Below are 19,318 nucleotides of genomic sequence, written 5' to 3' on the forward strand. Positions count from 1 at the left end.
AGATCCCTGTGAGTTGGAGGCCAGCTTGGTCTACAAAGTGAGACCTAATCTCAGAAACAAACAACAAAAAGAATTAACTTTTGTTAAAAAAAAAATCCTACCTAAGACTTTAACATGAAATGACATATAAAATTGTGGTAGTATATTTCTACATGTACACATACATATATGTAGTGGCACAAACATATTACAATATACATAGATGAAATCTATAAACCAAACTTAGAATTGGAGCTTCACAAGTCTGTATTACATTCAGGAGTCAGGGACTCATTCTACCATAATCTGCACTCCATGATTGCAAAGCTGTGCTACCTGCAGGTTTGCATTCCACAGGTCAGTCACGGTCATGGGTGTCTGTGCAGAAATGTCCAAGGGCTGATTCCCTCCTGCAAAGGTCTCTCCCAAGCCGTCATTCAAGTCTTTGCTTCATGGCACACTAGTCTTGTCTCTCATGAGGGTGGGGTGACCCTGTTGTCTTCCTCTTCAAGTGCTAACTGCCAGCTTGGTACAAGACACCAGAATTCTAAAGTAATCTTCGATCTAAAATCTGCTGAGAGACTGGCCTCTGGGCATGCCCATGTCAGGGGACGGGGGTGTTATCTTGGTTAATTGAGGCGTGAAGACTACGGGTGGCAGAAAGGAGAATGTGAGCTGAACACAAGCATCCATTGCTCTCTGGTCTTGATTATGTATTGTGTGACTCTGTGTGCACGAATGTGTGCCATAGTGCTCTTGTGGCTTGTGGGCGTCAGAGGACAACCCTCAGGAGGTGGTCATTCTCACCCTCCTGCTGCTGAGGCTTGCTCTCTCACAGTTCTGCTGAGTACTTCAGGCTAAGCTAGCTAGTGGCAAGCTTCTGGGCAATTCTCCTGTCTCTACTTCCCAATTTGCCATAGGGATGTTTTACAGATTCAAGTCACCAAAGCTGGCTCTTTTCTGTCAGTTCCAGGGATCAAACTCAGGTCAGCAGGCTTTGAAAGCAAGCGCTTTTCCCTGCGGAGCCAACATGCCAACCCCTTTCTCATTTTTGTTCATTTATCTGTTTCTTGATTGTGGATACAATGTAACCAGCTGCTGCAAGCTGCTCCAGCTGGGACTTGCTGCCATTGACTGTAACCTGGAAATGGGAACTAAAATAAACCCTCCCTCCCTCTCGTTTGTTTTCTGTCAATCCTCTTATCACACTAGTGAGAGAAGAAAGACAGCAGCTGAGGGTCTAGCCTGGGGTTGGGGGCAGGCTGCGAGGTATCAATTCTTTGGTAGTGAATATATTTTCATGTTACAATGATCCTAACTTCCTTATGTGGCCATGTGACATCAAGGACTCAAAGATGAAGAGTGAGTAAGAAGGACTACATATCTTTGACACGGAAGCCTTCCGTTTGCCCTTTCCACGGCAGCTGTGGACAGTGAGGTCCTCGTGTGATGATATGCAATGCGCCATGCAGAGTGGGCATCATGCAGAGTTCCAGGAAAGGCACCTCCAAGAGGCCTGTAAGGAGCGGAGTGTTTGAACAGACTTCAAAAGCTACGATTGCCAGTGGTAAATCCAGGGAGAGTACATTCAGGGAGCAGAACACTCAGTCTCCAAGTCCAAGGGTGTGGAAGTATATGGTCACAGGTGGCAGGTTGCTCATGCCACAGTAGAGTGCAGTGGGGTTGGAATGTGGGAGAACACAACACCTAAGCTGGCCAGGTAAACAGACCGGAGTACCAGAGCCTGCCAGCCACATACCAGGCTTTCTACCCCGGGATGGCACTGACCTTTGGAGCCACATTCTTTTTTGTTTGGAGGTGCCTGTCACTGTCCTGTGCTTGAGAGATGCTGAGCAGCCAACCTGGCCTCTGCCCACTGGTACCAAGAGCAACTGCACCAACAGTGGAGGCAACCTAGCATGTCTCTCAACTGCTCAGTGCCCCATGGGGAAGCTGCCCAAAGCAGTTAATGGAGGCAGTGAGGATAGCAACGGCCTAGGGTCCTGTCAGGAGCAATTCCTGTAGTGAGCAAAGACAAAAGACAGGAAAAGACAAACAGGAGGCTCTCTGAATCAAGGGGCTGAAGAGATGCTTGGGCAATAAAGTTCTTACTGTAGATGCATGAAGACCCAAGTACAACCCCGAACCCCCACGTAAAAATGTTTGGCATCCAACTAACCAGCAGAATCGAGTGATAAATTCCAGGTCAGTGAGAGACTCTGCCTCAAAGAAATCTGGGAAAGGATAGAGGAAGACACCTGACATTGACCTCTGACCTCTTCACACAAGCACACATGCATACACAGAAACACACACACACTACAAGCATGGCGGTGTGCATACTTTTAATTCCAGACTTTCAGATGCATGGACAGGAGAATTCCTGGGATGGGAGTATTGCTGGCCAGCCTAACCTACTTGGTGAGCTCCAGGCCAATGAGAGACCTGAGAATAATACCCAAGGTTGTCTTCTGACCTGCACACACACACACACATACACACACACACACACACAGAGAGAGAGAGAGAGAGAGAGAGAGAGAGAGAGAGAGAGAGAGGAGAGAGAGAGAGAGAGAGAACCAAGATCGAGGATGTCCATTTTAAAGGGGAGGGAAGGAAGCCCTACTCTTCATGGCAATTAGAGATAAAGGTCATTGCCCAAAAGGCCAGGAGAAAAGGTGAAGGTGGGTACCAGTCTATCCCAAAGTGAGTGACACTTGGAGAGCCCATGGCAGGCCATCTATGGACCTGGCCTCCTTGTAGGAATTATACGTTTAGCCCAGGCTGGCACAGACACTGGCTGTCTCCTGGAAGCAACCGTAGTTACACGATGGAGCTGATTCTGAGAGTCCCCTCCTACTTCTCTCTCCACACAAACACTGAATTTGGGAGGAGGGCACATCCGTGCAGCCATTGTCCTGAAGCACCTTGTCCCTCGAGACTGCCCCAGCCTCTGCTGTCTTTGGATCTTCGATCTCAGCTTCCACCTGGGTCCTTGCTCTCCTGAGCGACCAGCTGTAGACTGTGTCTCTGGACATGCCCTCCTCGTGTTTATGACTTGCTAAGCTGTCTCAAAGGTCTCAGGGAAAACCCTTCACCTTGTTATTATAATAAAAAATAGTGAGAGTCAAGTGGAGAAATACACAGGGGAGAGTTCACAAGGGTCCAGGGCACGGGAGTTTCTGTCCCCATGGAGTTAGGGGACCATCCCCTCCCAGCCTGTGACTGTGCTCGCCAACCAAAAGACCATCACATCTTCTTGTCCATGACACATTGTAGGCGCCATCTGTTGCTCTGCCCAGCCTTCCTTGGACGTTTGGGAGCAAGGATAAAGGTCCTAGCCCTCAACTGTGCTTTCCCATGCCTGGCTCCATCCCGAGGCTAGGACCCTCAACTGTGCTTTCCCATGCCTGGCTCCATCCCGAGGCGAGGACGGCCCACTTAAGCCATGTCACCTATTGCCATCTTTACTGTGAACTGAGACATCTAAAGGAACCCAGCGTGACCCCCGAGAAAACACAAGGTGTCAGTTCAGTGATGGAAACAGGGGACAAGTACCAAACACATCCATAATTCCAATCGTAGCTTCTCGAGATCCTCTGAGATGTGTTTCAGGACCCACAGGGGATCCCTGAAGCCATAGATGAATAGCGCACATGACGTGGACGAACTAGAGGAAGGGTTTACGTCGGTGGGTAGCCTATACAGCATGGATACACTGGAGAAAGATGCTCTCTGCTAGTGGGTGGCATACTCTGCAGGGATGCTCTGTACCCTAGTCTGGTGCATGTCCAGGGTAGGGAAGAGTGAGCTGGCACAAGACTTCATTGCCATACTCAGCGTGGCAAGCAATTTAATCTTGTGACTTATTTACTTCCGGAAATCTTCATTTAATATCTACAGTAGACCATGGATGGTTGAAGAGTTATGAAAAACAAAACTCTGGGTGATGATGGATTATTGTATACCATTTTGATATAAAAAATCATTAATAATGAATCAGACGGAATAAGGGTGGTGTAAAATGAGAAGGAAGGAGGGCTAATGAGTGGGGCTTGGAAAGCAAGGGAGCTGAGGCCCAGGCAGAGTCAGGCCAGGGCTTGTCCCTGAGCTCCACTAGAACCTGTGCTAGGATGAGGTGCCTTTCACAACCAGTGTCTGGTGCCAGTCCCTCAGCCACCTCCTCCTCAGTCTCAGGAAGACCTGAGTTGCTGCTCGCTGGTCTCCCCAAGACACAGAGCCTTCTCTCTAAACACCGTCCAGTTTCCTCTTGATTTGGAGTCTCGCTCCCCAAACTACTCCTAGTAGGTGGGAATCACATGTAACAGGGAGGTCGCAAAAACCTCAGTCAACAATCACATCTGCATTCTTCCTCCCAGCTGCAGACTGGGCAGGGTGTCATGCCAGAAGGGTGTGGGGACAGGTGTCATCCCTGGGCCAAACCAAATCAAGTTGATAACCTACTGATGACTTCTCTTTGAGTAAGAAGCAGCATCAGTAATACAGTGCTCAGGGGTCTAAAGAACCTTTTTTTGCTCCCTCAGTGAGCCTCTTGGTGGGTGTCTAGGAGGGAGTAACGGAAGCTCTTCCTCTCCAAACCCCAAAGACTCGCCAGCATGTTTACCACAGGGAGACACAGAAAAGACCCTTGGGCCCCAGACCTCCATCCCACCCATCACTCCACCCCATCACTGCAGGTATAGGAAGCAAAATCAGTAGACTGGTACCATGGTGTAGACAGGTACCATGGTGTAGACAGGCACTATGGTGTTTAGCAATGTGATGAAAATGAAGTCAATTTTCTGGTATGACTTTGACGACTAAGAACCTTGAACTACGGGGGCAGGGTAACATTCTTCGGAAGGAAGGACGGATCGGGCTGCTGGCTGGTGAACAGCTTCACAAAGCTCCAGGGCATCAGGGACAGATATTTCTGTACTGACGGCTCCGGAGCCAGCAATACCCAGCAACAATAACTTCACATATCTTCATCGAGGCTGAGCCCCTCTCAGCAGCCCTTAAAGCATTTACCTCCCCAGAAACCACTCAAAGTACTAAATATTAAAAGAAAATAAAAATCCCAGGTACCAGAAATTGCACTTAGCAACTATCAACCGTATTATTTCCTTCCATCGAATGCATTTTTCTATTTTTAAAAATATAAACGGCTTTGGCTATTTAAAAAAAAACACTTATCCACCCTCCTAAATGACTCTGATTTTTATTTGTTTTTCACAGTTGAACAAACTAGGTACAAAAATGAAGCAGTAATTCTAAGTAGCTCCTTAAGCATGGAGAGTTTCTTCCACCTGTCATTTTAAATCGCACATTGTTCAGGCGGGAGGCACAGGATGGGGGGAACTGGGTGAGCAGAAGTGGGAAGCTCTACCTGAAACCCAAGCCAAGGGGTTCGTCCACCTCACCTGGCGCATCTCTGAATAGAGCCGCATGCCATCTGCTCCTGCCCCCTCACTTCTCAGTCACTCAGTCACGCATGTCATCCATAATTATTAGGTAGGTATAGGGAGGAAATCACTGACGGAGCCTAACGAGCGCCTCACCCTCAGGTGCCTACAGACTAGAAGTCAAACACATTAACTAGATGGCTTCATTGACTCATTCCCCAATAACCTTTGAACCTCTGTTATCCAGAGGCGCTGCCGAGGGCCATCATGGAGACAGGCCGGACCTGGCATTCAGTGGCTGACTCTCTGGTGGGAGGTAAGCAGATAAACAAGATGATCTCAGAGTGATAATTGCTGGGAAGTATGTTAGAGGAAGTTGTGATGGAGGCACAGGAGGGCATGGGCATCTCGGAGGGGTGGTGATGGGGATGACCTATGACCCCGGGGCCATTTGCCTGGGCAGCTGGCTCCTGCTCCACCCCAGTCGAGGTCTCCATGCTCCGACTGTTCCCGTGAAGGGTCGGGGGTGGGGGGACATTGGTCACTGCTTGGTGGATGAGCAGGCAGCCTGTCCTACCCAGGGTCACGACCAGGGCTGGCAAGGAGAATGCATACGGTGCTGATAGAGACCCACACACCTTTAGCCTGGTGCAAATGGTGGGGCTAAGTCTCAGACAGCAGCAGGGAAGTGTGCGCCTGTGAACGCTGCCAGGCTCGGGCCACTTCCAAAGAACCCGCCAAAGGCAAACAGGACTGCTGCCAAGGCTCGCGCCTGCGCAGGACGGCTCCCGCCCGCCGATCTCCGCGCTAGCGAGCTCTGCGCCGGGCGCGAGGGGCGGGGCCTGAGTGCGCTGCGCCGAGAAGGCGGGGCCTGCCGGCTCCGGAGGCGGAGCCTAGCCCGGCTCGGCGAGGCCGCCGGACGGCACTTCCGGGCGTCCCAGCGCTGGGCCCGACGGCGCCTGCGCGGTGCGAGGCCGGCCGGCCGGGACGGGGCGGGGCTGGTGAACTTCTGTGCCTCCTCGTCCCGGGACGCCGCGGGACACCGGGAGGGCGGCTGGCACCATGAAGATCTGGACTTCCGAGCACGTCTTTGAGTGAGTGTGGGAGCTGCTACCGGCTCCGGCGCCATCGGGGAGCTCTCTGGCATCGGGTGTGGCAGAACGAGCGGGGCTGACCCCGGGACCGGGGACCGCCAAGGTCACGACCCCAAGCCTAGCTAGGACTTCGGTGACCCCGGGCAGGGGCCCTGCGCCACTGACGGAAGACAGGAACTGGCCGTCGGGCATGACCCGGAAGTGACTCCAGGGGTCGCAGAGCGCTAGGTCCCGCCGGCCTCGTGGTGGCCTGGGGTGTTCGGAGCTCCGACCACCTCGGTAGCCTGGAGTGACCTGACGGAACCCCGACGGCTTACGGTGCCCTGACGGAGCCCCGACGGCTTACAGTGGCCTGGGGTGTCCTGACTGAGCCCCGACGGCCTCACGGTGGCCTGGGGTGTCCTGACTGAGCTCCCGCCCCCTCCATTGCATGAACCTCCCACGGACAGCCAGGCAGCCGTCCATCTAGGTGGAGTTTCTTCTGGTGAATTCAGTTCACACCACCATGGTGCCAAACCTTGGTGACAGTCAGCCTGAGGAACAGCCAGAGATCCGGGACCAGGCCTTGCTCTTCCGGATAGTTTGTGACCGTAGTTTTCAATATCTGTGAGCCATGACAATTGACCAGATAGCCAGTCTGCCATCACATCCGGTCATAGCTTTATGGTTCTCTGAACTTGTACTGGAAAACAGGACCGGAGTCTGTTGGGTGTTGGGAAAGACACCACCCAGGTTCACAGTGCCACATACAAGATAAACAAATGGTTAACCCTTGTTCCAGCAGTATTCTTCGTTGACTGACATAAAACATCCCCTTGTCGGAATTATTGTTGACTTAGCCTTTGAGTCCATTTCTGGGTGATCTGTTGCCACACCGTTGTAATAGTATAGCTTTGTGGTGTGTTTAATCCAGGTGTGTCAGCACTGTTATGAGGGCTATTTTAAAAGAAGAGTGGGCCCAAGGCCTTTGAGGGCTCACTGTGTGCCCCATAAGGACAGTGCACTGGAGTTAGAAGGGACTCTCTCTCACTTCTGGGACTGGAGTCCCCGGGGTGCTTTTTAACCTGGTCACAGCCTTTGGTAGTCTGTTCAGAAGGGATTCTACAACCCAGTCCTCTGCTGGATCTGAGGGCTTCGAAGTTGCTGCCCAGTCCCATGCTTAGAACTTATCCTCCCTTCTGGTCCTCCACATTCTTCCCTCAGCTTGTCTCCTCTGCCCTCTCCTGCCCTAGGACCCGTTCCTCCCCGTTTCCTGCCAGGACTTGTGTTCAGTGAAATCTGGTCACTGGACTTGAGGTCTTTTCATCCATGAGCTTAGTCTTCTTCTATCACAGACCTCTAAGACTAGGGAACACTCCAGGGGCTGTGTCTGAGAAGATAGATCCGCAAATAAACGCTGTCCATGCCCCGGTAGGAGACCGAGGATGCCGTCTCTCCAGAGAGGTTGAGCCAACCAATCAAAGTCCCAACCCATACACACTTAGGGCACCCAAACCTGTATCTCAAGCAGGATCTGCCGCATGCCCATAGCCCTTACATTGCCGAGTCTGAGGCTAGACTGAGCATAGAGCCACAGTGTGCGCTGGGCAGCCGGACTGCTTAGCAAGGTGGAGTCTCAGAAAACAGGATTTCAAGATGGAGTTAGCCTCCTGAATTACAGTCCCAGTGTCTCACTACCGTTTTCAGGCTTCCATCTTGTGAACGATGCTCTCTCAAGCAGGACCCCAAGTCATTCTTCATCCGTACATCTTGGATTTTTCAGGCATTTCTGAGACGTGGCATATTGTTAACACCCAGTGTGGCGTCGCTTGCTGAGTCTTCCAGCTTCTGTGTGTGCCAGTTCCAGGGATGAGAATGGCCAGACTCTCAGCTCCATGTCGGTGCTCTGTGAACATCTACTAGGGTCTTTTTCACAGAATCATGCTTTGTCGTGAAGCTAAAACTAATTGCTGGAGCACTAGTGATCACTGGGTGCCCTTGGCCAGCAGTGATGTTTAGAGTTCGCCTAGAGAGCACAGACGGGGCAGTCCCGGTAAAGCAGAGAACTCCCCCACCCCCCGGACTGCTTATGAATTTTTCAGAAAGGGAGGGAGAAAAGGTCAGTGCATGGATGAGAGAGCAAAGAGGGCCTCATCTGATCTTCATTTGAGATCGTTGTCTCCGTGATAGTCAGAGGGCTTGGCCAAATCATTGCCATTGGGCTGCTTAGATTATGAAGCTTCCACTTAGATATCTGCATTGACTGTGGAATAGGGCTTAAGGGTAAATAGAAATCCAGGCTTGTTCATAGGATACTTTTGACTAAATGAGAACATTAAAAAGCATGTCACTGGTTGTCTGTGGTTCTGGAGGGTTTTCTTCTGTTGACAGGTGTGGTTGTCAGTCCGGGTTCTCCACAAGGTTGAAGTGATTAGTGCCCACCTGCTTTGCTTTTAGATAACAAGAGCACTGTGGTTTGTGTTCGTGGGCATAGCTTGAAGTCCATCTCCAGAAAGCAAGGACACAGATAATAATACAGAAAGGGGTGGGGTCAGACTGCAGGTGGACCAGCCAGCTGTGTGTTTCCTGAGAGTGAGTGCCTTGTGTACCCAGAGGGCAGGTGTGAGTGTGGCGCATTTTGAATGGGTATGTGGCCTTTTTGCTAAAGTAAAGAAGCTGCAGGTTCTCAACCACTGGAGTGATGGGCAGGTGCTCATGCTAAGTCATTAGGCCTTGGCATTTCCTCCCAGTGACCTTTGCAGAGCTGAAGCCAGACTTAGAGGAAAGTCGCGCGCGTGCGTGCGTGCGTGCGTGCGTGTGTGTGTGTGTGTGTGTGTGATGCCCAAGGACGGATGTTAAGACAATGCTTGATCAGCCAGTGTCCCCACGCGCCTTTACTCCCAGCATCCGGGAGGCAGAGGCGGGCAAATCTCTGAGGTCCAGGACAGCCAGGGCGTTGATTCTCGGCTGTGACTGAGGAAGGATTGCTGTGAGAGGCATGCTCCTTAAGGCTTTGCTTCATGGGCGTCTGCTATGCCGTGCGGTCTGTTTCCGCAGACACTGACGTCTGTACGCATTTAAAAACCGTCACCACTCATGTCTCCAGAAGTTACTTCCCAGCATAAACTCGTCTCATCCTAAAGCACAGCCTCTGTGGTAAAAGAATGGCTTACCCCATCCGCCATTTTACGTGTTTGGTTTTTGGTTTGTCTGCAGCCACCCATGGGAAATGGTTACCACGGCTGCAATGCAGAAATACCCAAACCCCATGAATCCAAGCGTGGTTGGCGTTGACGTGTTGGACAGACATGTCGATCCCTCTGGAAAGCTGCACAGCCACAGGCTCCTCAGCACAGAGTGGGGCCTGCCTTCCATTGTGAAGTCTGTAAGTATGCCCTGCCTGGGGCCGTGCACTAGGCTCTTCTACCGTCTTTCTGTTCTGCTGCCGCGTGGGATTTTGCATAGGTTGGAATTACATCCTAAAGGTTGGGATGTGTTGGATTAGAAAGACTGCTCAGCCTCCTAAGGTACCATGGCTGGAGGGAGCTGGCTCAGTGGAGAAGGGAGTTACATCTTTTGCTGCAGCCTGAGGCTTATTGTGGAATTTACAATGGTTGGGTCCTCGCTATGAGGTGACATTGGGCCCTTGTGGGTTGTGCCCATATTGAATGACAAGAGCTCTGTTTGGACTGCTACTTCACATTCAGGCCGTGGTCTGGTACTTTCTCAGAAGTGGTTCTGTTTCCATGACAAACCACCAAGCTTTAGTGAGCTGATAGAGCCAGTGAGAAACTAGGATGCCAGCTGGTCACGATACAACTGGGGGTTTAGACCCAGGCTTCTGTATTGGGTCTCTCTATTTAGAGCAGGAAGGAGCCTGCTTTCCACCACAGCAGAGGAGGGTGAGCTTGGGACGCAGCCATGGAGGGGTTCTGGTTATGGATGGACCCCCTCAGCTGTGAGGCCTGCTTTCTTATCTAGCCAGTGCGGCGGGGGGCGGGGGGATTCTTCCTGGCCTTCGTGAGACACTTGAGTGAACTCTACTAGATAGGTCTTCTGACTGCCAGGTGTCCCCTTCCGTGCCCCAGCATCACCCCATGGCGAATATGACATCGCAGCTCAACAAGCTGTCCCTGATTGCTTCTGTGGAAGGTTCTTAGTAGGCGTATGACAGTCTTGCTTCCTCTGTGTGCGAGTCCCTGTTAGCTTGTAGTTGACACATTTGTGCCTTCAAGAGGAAGCTGAAGATGCTTGACTGAAGCTCTAACTCTAGTGTCGCCCGTAGCTCATTGGTACAGCAAGGACGAAAACCTACGTGCAGGAGCATTCTGTCGTTGACCCGGTAAGGAAGACCATGGAGCTCAGGTCCGCCAACGTGAGTCCTACCTCTTCGTTTCCATTCCTCTCCCTCTGACCTGAGGCTTCCTTTCTTACACATGAAATAGGCATGAGGATATACTATCAAAAGGAGTGCCTGGCTGGGCGTTGTGGTGTGTCCTGTAACCTAGCTTCTTTGGGGGGGGGGGGGGCAGGAGAATTACAAATTGCATTCAAGGCCGTTTGGGGCAACATAGGAAGAGACTCCCTTATTTCGTGTGTGTGTGTGTGTGTGTGTGTGTGTGTGTACATATATATATAGTTTTTGTTCTATTCTTTTTTCAAGATAGGGTTTCTCTTTATAGCCCTGGCTGTCCTGGAACTCACTCTGTAGACCAGGCTGACCTTGAACTCAGAGGTCCTCCTGCCTCTGCTCAGGGAATAAAGGCACGTGCCACCAACAGCCAGCTTGCTTGTTTATTTATTTATTTATTTGCTTATTTATTTAAAAGGCTAGGGGTGTGGTAGAGCACTAGCCTAGCATGCCCGTGAGCTGAAGTTCAATCCCCTGGTATTGCAGAGTTAAAAATAAATAAATAATAATGAAGAAGGAAAGGTGCTGCATGCTCCCTAACCCTGCAGTTCCTAAATTCATTTTCTGTTTTTACATGTGTGTGGGGGGGGGGGGGCATGGCATACTCAGGAGACCTTGTGAAGGGGGTCGGGGCGGCTTGCCTTGGGAGTCCGCTCTCTCCTGCCAGGAGGTAGAGCTACTGGGGTTGAGCTCAGGTCGTCAGACTTAGGGGAGACACTTGTCTTTGCTTGTGCAGCCACCTCCCTGCCCAAATAAGGTTTGGTGAAATTTAAATAGGGAAATTTAAATTGTACTTAGCCAAGATAGTTTATCTGTAAGTTTTTTTTTGCTTTGTGTGCTTAGCGAATAAGAATTGGGGTTGTGTGTTGACTTTAGAAATTTTTCTAGTATTGGTTTTCGAAGTGGCTTGACTTTTTCCTCGTCCTGTAGATCTCATTTACAAATATGGTCTCAGTCGACGAGAGGCTCACATACAAGCCGCACCCCCAGCACCCAGAGAAGTAAGTAAAGCTGCATGGTGGCCTGGCTCCATCAGGCTCTTTTGCTTCTTGGTGGGTTGCTCTTTGAAAACCAAGCATGAGTCATCTAAGACTGTGGGTTGTTTTGCCAGAACTGTCCTGACCCAGGAAGCTATCATCACCGTGAAAGGGGTCAGCCTCAGCAGCTATCTTGAAGGACTCATGGCAAGCACCATATCGTCCAACGCTAACAAAGTAAGTGGGCCGGGCACCTCTCCTCAGCAAAGTTTGTGCTGAATGCAGCTCTCCACCAAGCTGGCTGGTCCACTCTGTAGGGAGAGGCAGAATAATGGGCAGTGATTTGTGTGGCTCTGGAGTCCTGTACACCTTTGCTCCCACACCAGCATTGCTAGCAGCCCAGGGGACTGTAGACATGCGTGGGTGGTGAGCAGCCGTGTGTCTGCTCAAAGTGCTGGTCCTCCACAAGTTTTGTTATGCCCATGAGTTCTAGACGTTTTGACTTCTGTTACCTTCATGATGAAATTGTCTGATGCACATGCCACGTGTACATAAAATAGCACCACTGGGAATCACCCCCATGTTAAAACAGTAAGTTTAGTGGGAAAGATGCCTAACCCATTATGTAACAGTCCAAACTGTGCTGGAACTAGCTCTGTAGACCAGGCTGGCCTTGAACTTGAACTCAGGGATCCATCTGCCTCCCAAGTGCTGGGATTAAAGGCATGCCCCACCACTGCCCAGCTAACGCGTTAACACATTTCATAAAGTCATTGTGTCAGTGCTTACTCGATGTGCAGGCCACAGGACACAGGAAGGCAGCAGTAATCACACAGCAGTCGCTAGGAAAGGAAAAGTAGAAGCAGGCCTTAGTGTGTAATGAGTGTTTGGTAATTGATGTTTTTGCCAAGTGCTGAGAGGGAAGGAGTTGGTGCAGGGGTGTCCAGGAAAAGCATTCAGGCGGGGGAGCTACACGTGCAAAGGCCCTAACCAGGAAGCGGGAGTGCTCCTCCTTCACCCCTCAAGACACTGTAGAGCCTGAGGAAGGAAGGGGGGAGGGAGGGAGGGAGGGAGGGAGGGAGGAGGATCAAGGACCAGATCCTGGGGTGTGCACGTTAGGGTTACAGTGTTGCTACAGAAAGCAAAGGGGCTTGAGCGCCCCAGTCCCAGTCAGTGGACACCTTCTGCACACAAGATAAAAGTGGCTTCTGTGCAGGCCAATTGCTCGAGGCATTTATTGTTTGGTAAATAATAACTGAAAAGGCCAGGACGAGAGATCTGTCCCTGAGGTTCAGTGAGCCTGTAACCCCTTATCCTGGCCGCTGTTTCCTGTATACATACCTTTGCCCTTGCTAACAGTAAATCCATTGCACTTTTTAAGGGCCGGGAAGCAATGGAATGGGTGATCCATAAACTGAACGCCGAGATAGAAGAATTGACAGCATCAGCCAGAGGAAGCATAAGGACCCCAATGGCGGCCGCAGCAGCGTTGGTGGAAAAATGACAATGGAAATTGGTGTGCAGCTGCAGGGCCCAGGACTCTTCAAGCTGACATCATATTTATTTGTTATTTAAAAGAATATAGCTACTTTAGGTAGATTTTATTATTTTTTTTTTTTAATGAGCTGGGGAAAGGCTGTGACTTTTGATCAAAACAAAAGATGGAGAGGGTCTGAGTCAAAGTGATCGCCTGAGGGGAAGGGATGAGGGGCTGGCTGGAGTCTTGTGTTCACGTGGACAGTTAACAGGCTTGTTTGTTGTTGTTTAAGTGCTTAGAAGAAATAGATGTTGGTCTCAAGTCTCCTTAGGTATAGAATCTTAGCCTTTCAGGTACTGAAGCCCTGCGTGGCTGTGGACCAACCAGCACAAAGGCCGGCTGCCCTCGAGTGCACACAGTTGCCCGACGCGGTGAACTAGAACCTCCTGCATGAGGAACTCACTTTAAAAAGAGACATTGTGTAATTTCAAATGACATTAATTTGTATAAAATAACTTGCCCTGCTGGAAACCAGTGTTTGGATTTGGTATTTAAATGATATTTTTGGAGTGAAAATTAACACTAAGGTAATATGACTCCAGCAAAAATGGTATTTTATTGTATTAACGGGTACTGTATTGATTTGCCAAAGTTTTGTGACTTAGTAAAGGCATTCCCTTCCTCGCATTTGCACTTTGTGATCTCTCACGCTGGGCTGCGGGCTGGGTACGGTAACTGGCAAATGAAGTGACAGCTGAGCATCGCATCACAGACAGCGCAGCTGCTCACATCTGCTGACCTTATCCATCGCCACCATCGACACCATGCTCCTGTCATCGCTGAGGCATGAGATGTCAGGTTGTTTGGGTGTGATTACTTTGGGGCTAATTATGACCACAAAGCATCTTTTTTATGGGAAAAGAGCTCCCCGTCATTTGGGACGACTCAGATGTCACCTGGATCATCGGTGCTTTCTTCTTCCCTCCGGGTGTTGGGTACGGGGGGGGGGGGGGGGGGGGGGTGACACGGACGGACAGTGCCCTGAGGAACCTCTACAAGATTGCAGTTGGTTGGGGTGCCAGAGGACTGCAGAGCAGCCCGGGACTGTCAATCACTGCTGTTTGCTCTGATACTGCAGTATTGTCGGAGGGGTTGCCTTTTGCCTTTTATGGGATGGGCTTCTACTTGGTTTTCTTAGAGAGACCGGTTAACATGCATACAAAACCACAGAGACTGTTTTAAATGGCTCTAAAATTCCTGCTTTTCTACTTCAAAACATTCCTTAGCTTAAATTTTCTTGAGACGTTTATAAAAGTAGGTTACATCTAATGAAAGGGGTTTTCGTTTTGTTTTGTTTTAACGAAGCTACTTTTAACGTCCCAGCTAAACAAAACACTGCTCTGTATTACTCTTTGACAAAGTTTCGGGTGGAGTCACACCCGAAAGGGTCTGATATACTAGTGACTATTTAAACTCTAGTTTAAAGGGATGTAAATCTTGGTTTGCCACACAGTTCTTAGATGGCTGTCTAAGCACAAACGCAGGGCCAGCCAAGTTGGGAGGCCTCGGTCCTGCCCCGTGGAGAAGGCCCCGCCCTCTGCCACCGCACCTGGGAAGGTGACCGGGACGCGGCGGCCTCACTTTCCCAGGTGTCCGCGCGCGCGACCGTGGTTTCCGGAGGCCGTTTGGCCAATGAGCGGGCGGCACCGGCTCTCCCATTGGCTCCCGGCTGCGGCGAGGGCGGGATGAGGCGGTGACTGGCGGGCCCGCACCCCGCCTTTTCCGGTACTCCGGCGGCCTGACCTTTCTGCAGCCGGTCCCGGCTGAAGCGACTCTGAAGCGACCCCGCGGCTCTGCCCGACACGTCCCACTCGCGACACCATGGTGGCGTACTGGCGGCAGGCTGGACTCAGGTATGCCCGGACGGCGTTGGGGAGGCCCGGCCCGCCCTCAGCAGGCCGCGCGCGATGGCCAAGCCACGCGGCCACCTGCCAAGATGGCGTCGCCGTGGACAAGGCACGCCGCGGGGTCACGGGGTCATGGCCCCACACAGGTGACCTTTCCCCAGTCTGCAGAGCTGTGCAGAGCTGTGCTGAGCCCCTGTGAGCAGCCACCCCTGTGACACTTGGTCTCCCCTCCCAGAAGGTCATACTCCAGGCCGTGGCCCAGTGCCCCGACAGAGGTGGGCCCGCCGTAGGTGCCTCATGTTGAGCCATCTCCCACGGCATCCGCACAGCTGCACACTGCACACCTTCCTCCTCCCAGCCCCTTGCAGGCCAGGTGTGAACGCCTTCAGATAACTGACCATAAAAGCACTGTTTTAGTTCAAAAGTTTGTTTCTAAATAATTAAACGACTTAAATACAGCAACAAGCTGGGGAATCATGCATGTGAGAGCTATGTTCACATTTTGCTCTGTTTCCTACACTGGGACTTTTAAAAAAGTCCTTCATTTTAACTCAATGTGAAAACATACACTGCCAAGAAGAAAACTTAGGACCTCCCAGTCAGATGCCAGCCAATCTGGGGCACAGTTCTGACTGTCTCCTTCGTATAGATCACTTTTGGTGTCGCTCAGTTTTCAATCCAATTTTACCATAGTAACCAACCAAAAGTAAGAGTATGGGAAGAAAACCAAGATGTCTCCCGTAAGGCCAGCACTGCCCAGCTGTTGGTAACGAGCCTTTCATATTCTCTCTTGCTTTGCTAGCTACATCCGCTTCTCCCAGATCTGTGCGAAAGCAGTGAGGGATGCCCTGAAGACCGAGTTCAAAGCTAACGCCGAGAAGACGTCCGGCAGCAGCATAAAGATTGTGAAGGTGAAGAAGGAGTAGCCGGTGAGTGGCTGGATGGCTTGTGAGAGTCGCCTGGTCGGGTTCACCGGAACTCGCTTTGGTTCGCGGCTCTGCCCCGACACTGGCGACTGCAGCCCTGAGAGGGCTCATGGCATGATGAAAGAGTGCCCCGGACAGCCCCGACAAGCAGAATAATTGGCACATTGATTTTCAGTGCAGTTAGCATCCTCAGATAGAAAGCCATCTTATTTTAATTAAACCTGGTTCATCTATCTGCACACAATCAAATAACTGGAGGGTAAGCTCCCCCCATTGTGATTGCTCTTGGAGTTAGGTAACCGACTGGGAACCTGAGAAATGGCAGTTCTTTGCCTGTTCCTTCCCCCACCGCTGCTGTGCCCGCACACACCTGCAGGCAGGGTCCTGCTGGCTTATTGAGCAGGAAGAGCTGGCAGCCCTGGGTGAGCCCTGTCCTGCGTTCAGAGCCTGGCTCGTTTTACCTGTGCAGCGCTGTGGGGAAATGTCAAGGTGCAGTCTTGTGCCAAGCTGAGTCATTGAGTTCAGGCCACGGTTCTCCAGACTACTTTATTTACATTGTTATTGTAAAGCTAAGCAAGGCCAGTTATCAGAGAGATGTTCTTCAGATTTCATTTGCTTTGCAGCCCGCAGCATCCGTCTGTGTTCCACAGCCTATGCCACGAGCAGCTGGCCTGATTGAAACTCCCTGCCCTAAGCACTTTTCATTTCATCTTGAATTAACAAATATTTTATTGAAAACCAGGGAGTGGGGGTGCAGTGTTTTGAATTGAGCCCCTTTTCTTGGTTCAGTCTAATCAGAATCTGGACCTGTAAAACCTTGGTTTTGGTAGACTGTTGATTCTCCACAGTGAGCTGAATCAGAACAGCCCCTCACCTGCCTGTGGGCACGCTGCCCGTCAGTGGCTGACCCCAGTGACTTTGTCCGAGCCTTGGGGTCAGAGAGTCAGGTCTGGCTCCTGAAAAAAAAATGTGTGGTCTCTATCTTGATGTCTTACTGCAGGGAGGACCCCAGTCTGCTGGCCTGGGGGATGGGGAGCTATAGGACAAAGTTGTTTCTGTCACAGTAGAGATGATTTACTCAAGGACAGGCAGCCCAGGCCTAGGGTCACTCCAGCTGTGCCGCAGCTGACACAGCAGGTTCCAGTCAGGGTGGGTGTGAGGCAGACACGGCAAACTAGCAACTGTTGCGTTTTCTTGTCTCCGTAGGCACTGGCTGAAGCAGGAACTGCTGAGTCGTCACGGTGAAGACGTGGGTACCTGCTATGGCAGATTGAAATCACCCTCACCTCCTGGGGACAAAACTGCCCTTGTTGATAAATTGACTATGCCAATAAAATGACATGGTTCATGTCTGCTGGATTTCGCTTCTGTTGTACATTTTTAAATAGGAACTTTGCACAGAGTAATGTGAGTGTGACCGTGTGAACCATGACCTGTATGCGGCTGCTGTGGTAGCACTGCTTAATTCTATCAAAGTGTCATGATTTATGAAAATGTGACACCATCGTGGAGGTTGTGTTTTCCCTAGTCTCTGAATCGCGTTCACGGTAAACCAAGGCTCTGGGTGGTTCCGGGTAGCCCAACCGAAACAATTAGAACAGCATTAGAGGAACAAACTGTATGACTCACCTCGCTTCACACAGACCTGGAGAGGAGTCATTAACACTAGACTTTATCCAGACAAAACGCTTTTCACCTTTTATTACTTTCTGGGTGCATTTGTCACCGGAAATGAGGCAGAGCCGATCAATACCTTGTGTCCTGTGTTGACGGCTGAGGTTCAATTAAAACTTATGATTATTTATTTATTTGGTTTTTTGGGACAGAGTTTCTCTGTAGCTTTGGAACCTGTCCTGGAACTAGCTCTAGTAGACCAGGCTGGCCTTGAACTCAGAGATCCTCCTGCCTCTTCCTCCAGAGTGCTAGGATTAAAGGCATGCACCACCACCACCCAGCTAAAACCAGTTTGGACACAGTGGGTAGGGCAGTCCGATCACCTCACTTCACAGTGGGTAGGGCAGTCTGACCACGTCTGAATGGACATTGATTATCAGTTAAGTGTTTAGGAACAAAAGACTTTGGTTTTGGCTTTCTTTAAAACGTGAACCCTCTGCCGGGTGGTGGTGGTGGTACACGCCTTTAATCCCATCACTCTGGAGGAAGAGGCAGGAGGATCACTGAGTTCAAGGCCAGCCTGGTCTTTAAGAGCTAGTTCCAGGACAGCCAGAGCTACACCAAGAAACCGTGTCTCAAAAAAAAAAAAAAAAATAATAATGACCTGGACCCTCTTAGGCTCTTGAGTAGAGCTACTGCAAAGTTGACCACACACTGTTACTTTCTAAAGCGCGGAGAAATAGCTAGAATCCGAGCTTCAGGTCCCGTGAGGCTGAAGACAGACACACACTTCCCCTGTGGGTTTCAGTGGACTCTCAGCACGGGGTGCTTAAGGAGGGACATTAACCGAATGGACGGTAGTGGTCCTGAAAGGTTAGGAGCCATGGCATCTGCTGAAGTCCTGATATTAAGAACTTGCAGCGTTTAGCTGACCACTTTCTCTGAGATTAAGGCCCCAAGAAGCAGCTCCTGTACCCAGCGGTGGGATAGCTGACTCGTGGGCCATAGGATAACCAGGCTGACTAATAAGCAAAGAGCTAAAGGATTTCCAGCTTTGTAAATAATTTATTCAGGGAGCCATTAGTTGGGGTGACTAGAGATGAGACTTGGGGCAAGGATTGAAGTAACCAAATGACTGTTCGTCAAAGATCCTGAGAGTCTGATCTAGTAAGATTAAGTACTAAGGCAACACGGATAAACTCAGGTCCAGCACCTTGGGGTGACAGGACAACTCGACAAGTGATGGGGTCTGTAACCAGTGGTGTCAGAGCAGAGGGATCCAGGGAGCTTTGAAGTCTTCCGACTCCTGATTTCAGCTACACAGATGTCACCGTGGCAACCATACCACTGAAGAGACCCAGTGTCCCTGGGCTTTTCGTCAGTTGGCACTGTAATCTTGTGCCGTTAGAACAGTCAGGTGAGACACATCAGCCTGAGTGGTCAAACTCCAAGGGAAGGGCTTTGCTGAGTCAGAGATGAAATGACTTGGTCATTTAAAATGGAATTTATTCGCACTTCAATGACTTAGTGAACAAGTATAAACGGTCAT

At 50.6% G+C, this 19,318-nt stretch overlaps 2 protein-coding genes across 2 annotated transcripts; both read left to right on the plus strand.

Annotated features, from left to right (window-relative positions):
• The first annotated feature begins 6,283 nt into the window (after nucleotides 1–6,283).
• On the plus strand, nucleotides 6,284–14,009 carry Prelid3b (PRELI domain containing 3B). The gene is made up of 6 exons (XM_041641748.1): nucleotides 6,284–6,478; nucleotides 9,674–9,842; nucleotides 10,743–10,832; nucleotides 11,799–11,869; nucleotides 11,980–12,082; nucleotides 13,227–14,009. The coding sequence occupies exons 1-6, from the start codon at nucleotides 6,447–6,449 to the stop codon at nucleotides 13,347–13,349; spliced, it is 588 nt and encodes a 195-aa protein (XP_041497682.1). The 5' UTR covers nucleotides 6,284–6,446; the 3' UTR covers nucleotides 13,350–14,009.
• A 1,067-nt stretch (nucleotides 14,010–15,076) lies between these two features.
• On the plus strand, nucleotides 15,077–17,514 carry Atp5f1e (ATP synthase F1 subunit epsilon). The gene is made up of 3 exons (XM_041641880.1): nucleotides 15,077–15,235; nucleotides 16,032–16,158; nucleotides 17,362–17,514. Exons 1-2 carry the CDS (start codon nucleotides 15,204–15,206, stop codon nucleotides 16,153–16,155), a joined length of 156 nt encoding a protein of 51 aa, XP_041497814.1. The 5' UTR covers nucleotides 15,077–15,203; the 3' UTR covers nucleotides 16,156–16,158; nucleotides 17,362–17,514.
• Nucleotides 17,515–19,318: the final 1,804 nt, after the last annotated feature.

The sequence above is a fragment of the Microtus oregoni genome, unplaced genomic scaffold (genome assembly GCF_018167655.1).
Source record: "Microtus oregoni isolate MIOR12 unplaced genomic scaffold, Mior012 000071F_ref0000514, whole genome shotgun sequence".
Classification (NCBI taxonomy): domain Eukaryota; kingdom Metazoa; phylum Chordata; class Mammalia; order Rodentia; family Cricetidae; genus Microtus; species Microtus oregoni.

What these genes read in the sequence shown, in the direction of transcription:
- Prelid3b (XM_041641748.1), top strand. Translation starts at nt 6,447, where the DNA reads ATGAAGATCTGGACTTCCGAGCACGTCTTTGA. An exon ending in TGGAGCTCAGGTCCGCCAAC is followed by an intron (nt 10,833 to 11,798) that starts GTGAGTCCTACC and finishes CTCGTCCTGTAG; the next exon opens with ATCTCATTTACAAATATGGT. An exon ending in CACCCCCAGCACCCAGAGAA is followed by an intron (nt 11,870 to 11,979) that starts GTAAGTAAAGCT and finishes TTGTTTTGCCAG; the next exon opens with AACTGTCCTGACCCAGGAAG.
- Atp5f1e (XM_041641880.1), top strand. Translation starts at nt 15,204, where the DNA reads ATGGTGGCGTACTGGCGGCAGGCTGGACTCAG. An exon ending in TGGCGGCAGGCTGGACTCAG is followed by an intron (nt 15,236 to 16,031) that starts GTATGCCCGGAC and finishes TTGCTTTGCTAG; the next exon opens with CTACATCCGCTTCTCCCAGA.